Source organism: Lactuca sativa, chromosome 1 (assembly GCF_002870075.4).
Source record: "Lactuca sativa cultivar Salinas chromosome 1, Lsat_Salinas_v11, whole genome shotgun sequence".
Lineage (NCBI taxonomy): Eukaryota > Viridiplantae > Streptophyta > Magnoliopsida > Asterales > Asteraceae > Lactuca > Lactuca sativa.
Genome location: NC_056623.2, coordinates 66,178,320 through 66,185,378, shown reverse-complemented (window position 1 = coordinate 66,185,378; position 7,059 = coordinate 66,178,320). Strand labels below are relative to the sequence as shown.

At 37.6% G+C, this 7,059-nt stretch overlaps 1 protein-coding gene across 1 annotated transcript; it reads right to left on the bottom strand.

Moving 5' to 3' along the window:
• Nucleotides 1–6,142: 6,142 nt before the first annotated feature.
• LOC111915179 (protein SMALL AUXIN UP-REGULATED RNA 12) lies at nucleotides 6,143–6,770 on the bottom strand. The gene has a single exon (XM_023910851.3). The coding sequence runs from the start codon at nucleotides 6,589–6,591 to the stop codon at nucleotides 6,196–6,198; it is 396 nt and encodes a 131-aa protein (XP_023766619.1). The 5' UTR covers nucleotides 6,592–6,770; the 3' UTR covers nucleotides 6,143–6,195.
• Nucleotides 6,771–7,059: the final 289 nt, after the last annotated feature.

Below are 7,059 nucleotides of genomic sequence, written 5' to 3'. Positions count from 1 at the left end.
TACCACTGATGGGTTTGAGCCAAAAGAACATCCTATGTGCTCATTGAAACCCTAATGCTTGGATCTAGGTTTCTCTATTGTAAATGCAATACATCCAAGACTTATAAGCCTTAGATCTAGCATACATATTTCGAAATTAACATAAGAAATAAGATCTAGATGATTACCTCTTCTACAATGGCTTGAATCTTCTTGTCTTGGAGCTTAGAGTCACAAATGTCACTCCTCTAATGGCTTAAAAACACCACAAGCAAGAGGATGCTAATTGAGAGAGAGGGAATGGCACAATTTAGGCTATGAAGACTTCTAGGGTTTCCAGTTGCCGAAATCTGATGCCCTAGGGTCTTATTTATACTTGTGCTGCTAGGGTTTCAGTCAAAACCCTAATGGACAACTTAGACCTTAAGAAATCCAAGGAAGCGTCTGGAATAGGGACTCTATGGCCAAAATTAGGATGGACACATCCCTAATTTCATCCATGCCTAGTCCATAAGCCTTCTCAGCCCAATATTCAAGTATCACACATTTGACAGTTTAAGTCTCTGCTATTTAATTAATGTCTTTTAGCCACATAATTAATTCTTAATTATTTCTTATATAATATTAATTAAACTATATGATTTTTCCTTTAATATATTATTCATATAATATATTAGTAAACCATAATAACCTCTCACTTTATAAATCATCCTATCATGTTGCTTTGGTAAAAACAACCCAAAAGGACCATGCACAACCGGATCAAATACTTACCAAATATAGTTACGAGCTTAGACACAAATCCAACAATTTTAACCTAGTGAGGACTTATGGTTAGGTTATGAGAATCCCGAACTTATCTAATATGTATGATGATCAGTAGCTCGGAGAGTTGAGAGATCAGCAGTTCGGGGATTTGCCAGCTAACAGCCAGAGGTTTATTCGCGGGATTCTGCAGTAAGCTTTGCGAGGCGAGTTTTCTCTTGTAGGAATGGGTCAAAGGCACCAATGCCGTACCATTTATGTATGCTAGTATGTTTCAGGATTTCGGTCTGATGCCGGGGAATCCTGAGGAATGTTTATATGATTCCAGATTTTGGTCTGATGCTGGGTGGGGCCTGAGGAATGTTTATATGTGTGTTTCTGAATTATGATTCGATGCCGGGTGGTACCCATTGAAGGAATGCATGTTTACTTATACTTTTTGTATTTGTTATACCTGTATGCGCCTGGTAGGGAGGTGAGTGTGGGCGGGGTCCCGTATCTCATCATTAACTGAGTGTGGACAGGGTTCCATATCTCATTATTAGCAAAGTAGGGATGGGGCCCATGATGGGTGAGGCCTTAGGACAATAATATATAGTGTTGTGTATAATTCTTTATGTGCTAGTATGATTATATGTTGTTGTTTGTATATGTATAGAGGGCGGGGCCCAGAGATAGGCGGGGCCTGCTAGAAACAGATCTGTATACCGAGCGGGGCTCGATGTCAGGCGGAGCCTAATGCCGGACACTGTCCGATGCCGTGCGGGGCCCAAAGTAGGGGCGGGGGCCCAGTCTATGTGATTATGTGTATGGTATGTGGTAGCTTGGGGAGACTCACTAAGCTTCATGCTTACAGTTTTCAGTTTTGGTTTCAGGTACTTCCGGTAGCAAGGGGAAGAGCTCGGGATGACTGCAGTGCACACACCATTGTTTAGCCTGGGATGTTTCTACTCTGATATAGGGTGTCCAGGGAAAGTTTATGTAGTGGACATTACATGTTCACGCTGTGAAGCATGACTGCATCACTTCGTAGACTTGCCATCTACGTTCTAACTTCGAAAGGTGTCCGAATGACATTTTCACGTCGTGAACATGATAGGTTCATGTTGTGAGTTTCCATGAGTCATCCCGTAGCGTTAGCACATGTTTTCTAGGCTCGATTTGTTTACTTGGCTAGTTTCACGTCGTGGACTTAATGTTCACGTAGTGGACTTAAGGTGGCTAGGGTTTCTACCACATGTCATGCCCTTAGACAGTTACATCTTCGAAAACTCATAATTTTTGCATACATACTTTGTTTTGACGTTCTTTTTATCCAAACATAGGTGGAGACATACTCTACAACTTTCGTTTAGATCACTAAGGCTAAAAAATACTTTATCGTAAGCTCACTTTTTACGATTCCCGGTGTCATGCCGGTTTTGTCACGAAACATCGACATGTCATAACTTCTTCATTATAACTCGGATTTCGGCGTTCTTTATATATCTGAAATCCTTGTCCCGACCACTACAAATTTCTTCATAGATATTGGGTCTATCTATTATTTTATTTTTGATGCTTATTTTTATTCTTAGCTTATTATATCTTATAAATAAGTATAGTACACATAAAATCACATAATTCACATAATATTCAAATAATTCCTCTTTACTACTTCAAAGTAGGTTATAATTGTTGACCCTAACTATTATACCATCATACTAATGCTTATTCTAGAAACACGGGCGTTACATTACACCCTTAACTTGGATGATGAAAAAGAATTTACAGATCAACACAAGTAAGACAAAATATCTATGGTGCAATTTCAATAGCTAAAATATTGATGATGGTGTAGAAATATGTATCGGGATCAAGTACTACACTTAAAGGAAATTTTAAAGTATTTGAGGTCTATAGTCTACAAGGAAGGGTTGTTGACGACGATACACAACGTATAAAGTGAGATTTTTAAAGTGAAGATCGGCTACCATAGTTTTGTGCGAAAAGGTCCTCTTGAAATAAAAGTGAAAATTTTATAGGGTGACACCAGACAACTATGTTGTATGTAGAAGAATGTTATCGATCAAGGAGCATGAGAATAAGATGGAAGTCGTAGAAATGAGGATGTTGAAGTACACATGCGACATAATATTATTGGATAGGATACTAAATACAAAAATCAGAACTAAAATACTATGGGAAATGCATAAATAACTGAAAAATTGAGGGCATCACGATTGTAGTGGTTTAGACATGTCCAATGGAGGCAACTGACGACTATTGTTAGGAAGGTGGAGAGACATGATTGAGTGATTGAGGGTGCAAGGGATAGAGTACACCCGATAATCAAGTGAGAAGATAGCGTGATGTTAGAGATGAAGAAGTTGACTTTTTCCAAGGACATGACCTTACATAGCGTAATATAAGCCCTAGTGTAACATCTTGTTTCGAGAAGTTTCTTATTTTGGGATCCTGGAAAATAAATGGATCAAGTAAAGGCCTTGGGCTTCAAAGGAATAGGGTTTAGACCATATTGGATGTTGATAATATTGGTTATGCAATCAAAACCCTTGGTTTGTGTTGGAGTCAAAGGGTAAAACGGGAAAAGTGATGTTTCGAACTTCTTACATAAAATATGGATTTTTATTCAGGAAGTTTTTAGTCTAAGATATGTAGATAATATTATGGGGGTTCTTCAATACCTTTCCGTGGATATAAAGATCGTCGAAAACAGAGTTGGAACAAAGAAGTTATGACAGTTTGAAGTTAGGAAGGTTTTGGGCTTAGTTTAGTATGCTGTGAGTACATGATGTACAGTGGGCGTACTAGGCATCCCTGGTAGCTTGGCATACCAGGAGTACGTTGGGCGTACACGATTAGAACCCAAACCTTATTTTCATGGTTTGAGCCCTAATTAAGCTCCTTAACTTCCCCAAACCCATTCCATTCTCAACCTCCACCTCTCTAACACCCTCCCTTGAAACCCTAACCCTAGTTTGAGCCTTGTAAGCAAAAGAAGGTGTTCTTGAGTGCTTTGGAGTGTTCTTGGTGCATCTTGGAGAAGAAGGAGCTTATTGGAGAAGTATTGGTTGCATTAGAGCTTGTAGATCCAGACTTTGTTCACCTTGATCTTTCTTCTAGATGTATAAAGTTTGAATCTTGATGATACATTTGTTAGATTTAGCTAGTTTTGGATGTTATGAACTTTTGGTCACATTAGTGCATAAAGTTTAGATCTGGAAAGTTTGTGACCTTGTTATAGATAAAGTTGGAAACTTTATCCATCTAAACATTATTTCGATTCAGATCTAAAGGTTGGAAACTTGGACTTAATCGATTAAGTAAGAAGGATGCACTTTTGGTCCCTTTGAAACTTAAATGACTAAATTTTGGTTGTTTGGACCATTTTAATGGATAAAGTTGGAAACTTTATCCATTATGGAGTTATTAGGAACCATAAAAATGTGATCTTGGTCCTTCCATCCCTTCCATGCAAGAGTTATGCTGTCTTAATGGATTAATAAGTTAGTTTTAGCTTTTGGACCTTTTCTAGCCATGGAAAGTCATAAATGTGGAAAATTTATGACTTCATTCGATGTTTTGAGTCTAGATCTAAGCTCTAGACAAAAGGTCTTATGGGATAAAGTGCTTAATGAAATGTTGGGATCAGTCAGCGTACGCTGGGCGTACACAACCAACCTTGGGCTTTGACTTTTGTTGAATGTTGACTTTTTGACCAAGTTTGACTTTGGGTCAAACTTAAGGATTTTGGACTATTGATTAAGATTTTATATGGTTTTGGTGTTAGTGGATTCTTGGGTGTAAGCAATGCAAAAAAAAAAGGATTGTATCGTAGTGTTTCAGAGTCATTCGATTCAGGTGAGTTTTCCTCACTTTCTTGTGGGTCGAAGGCATAAATGTCGGCCCATTAGTCTATGTATCTTGGTTTAGAGGATGTGGCTATGCTGTAGTGATCTGTTAGATCTGTGTCCAGGTTTATTGGATGTTGTTATGTGGTAGTGATTTGTAGATCTGCCTCTTTGTCTGTTGACTTGTTATATGATTGTCTGTTGCTAGATATATGTTATTTTTTATGTATATATCGACATGGTATGGTGGGGTTGAGACTGTACAACTTTGTGCTGTCAGTCAATAGACCGATGCATTCCAACCATAAGGTTGTGGGCGAGGGGTAATCCAACCAGGAGGTTATGGACCTATTATATATTGGGCAAGCCAACCGAAAGGTTGTGGGCCGAGGCATTCCAACCGTAAGGTTGTGGGCCAGAGATAATCCAATCAGGAGGTTGTGGACTCCGATATCTGTTTGGTTATATATTTGTGTGGTGGTGTACTTTGGAGGAACTTACTAAGTTTCGTGCTTATAGTTGTATGTTATGGTTTCAGGTTCTTCAGATGATTGTGGCAAGACGAAGACGTGGTCGTGCACATCCTTCGAATTTTATGTTATTTAGATTTTGGGATACTCTGATTATTGACTACCATTTTTGAAACAATGTTTTGTAAACAATTATTGTCATTGACTTAATTTTGAAAAATAAAAATTTTACTATAATTTTTAGGATGTTTCACGAAACTTCTTCTTTTATACGATTGACTTAATTTTGTGTTTTTAGTACATTATTTACCTTCTTTTGCCATTGCAGTGGCGGACCTATGTGGAGAATTGGGGGTCCCGGGCCACTGCTTAACTTCCGGCTCGTAGTGTAATTTTTTTTTTTGTTTTTCTTTTCCTATTAGATGCATCCGTTTGAAGTATGATACTAAAATAGTCTGCGTCCGTGCCATTTCCTATGTTTTTTCGTCTTTATCACACCCTTGCTTTATTCATCGTTATGGGCCCATGTGTCATATGCTAGATGTCATCTGTAGAAGAAGTCTCTATCCCCGTCGATGGAAGTACATTTGTCTTTATTCCTATTTGATTTTGGGTATCGTTGTTGCTATATTTTCTTGGTATACCATGCATTTCAGTTATCGGGAAGAATGGTGTCATATCTATATAGTTCATTTTAAAGCATGTCCCATCTATTTTCTCCAACGTTAACAATTTCAGTAACATTTTATTATAATTGGAGGCCTAAATATCGTGAGAACCCAAAGGAAAATCTGCATAGAGGGGAAAATCAAGTTTCTATAATTACTATGAACTCAAAAAAAAGTTTGATATTCTAATGCTTGGTTTTTGGATTCAAAAACAAACGTGGGAAAATTTAAATTAGTTATAACTTCTTGAATCTGTTTTTAGTTCTTCGCAGGGTTGTACTTGCTACATAAAAAGTTGTACTTTATCATTGTTGGAACAAAAAGACAGGTTTCATTTCTTGCATTCAAGTTCATTGTTATAGCTAGTCGCATACAATATTTAGTTATATATCTCTTTACATGAATATATATAATGATTATAATCTTGCATAAATTCCAATTTCTTAGACTCAACGAAAGTCAAAGGCACAGAGGGATCCTTCGATCCTGTGGGGACATGGCACATTGAACTACGCTGAGGAACATGTCCTCATCACATGGAATAGTGAGTCTGGACTCAGTACTGAAGTCGTATTCTTCACGAGCTTGATCCAACAAAGCGCTGAAGAGAGGGTGTTTCAGTAATTTCACCTTGATCACAAACCTCCTCTGGTTTTTTCCCACGTACACCACCAAATGACCCTTTGGGACATCTCTTGGAATCGAAGCTTCTTCCTCTTCACGCATGGATGATGAAGCCCAATTAAGTGCCCATTGACAACACTTGTCACAGTTTGTAGATGAAGGAATAACTCCTCCATCATTCATCTTTTTCCACTTTTTAGTCAACGATTTCAAAGCTTTCCCTCTCATCATATTTATAATGTATATATATGTATGTGTGTAGTATGGATATAGGCCTCTGTGTGTGTGAGTAAAGCTGTGTTGTTGGTATGGAGATGGGTAGATTATATATAGTGTTGAGGTTGAATATCTCTGAGCATAGAGCTTATTCGAGCATTAAATGCGGGATCACACACACATACGTATATATATATATATATATATATATATATATATATATATATATATATATATATATATATATATATATATATATATATATATATATATATAGAGAGAGAGAGAGAGAGAGAGAGAGAGAGAGAGAGAGAGAGAGAGGGGGATGGGTAGCTCGAAGAGGATAAAGGGAGAAGAGTTGATAGTTGGAGGTTTATGTGGTTATGATCTTTTGCTGCAATGCTGTACTTTGAATTTGCATTCATGGGGGCTTTTATTTTTATTTTATTGATATATAGCGATACGAATTTGTACGAACAAGTG

What these genes read in the sequence shown, in the direction of transcription:
- LOC111915179 (XM_023910851.3), bottom strand. Translation starts at nt 6,591, where the DNA reads ATGATGAGAGGGAAAGCTTTGAAATCGTTGACTAAAAAGTGGAAAAAG.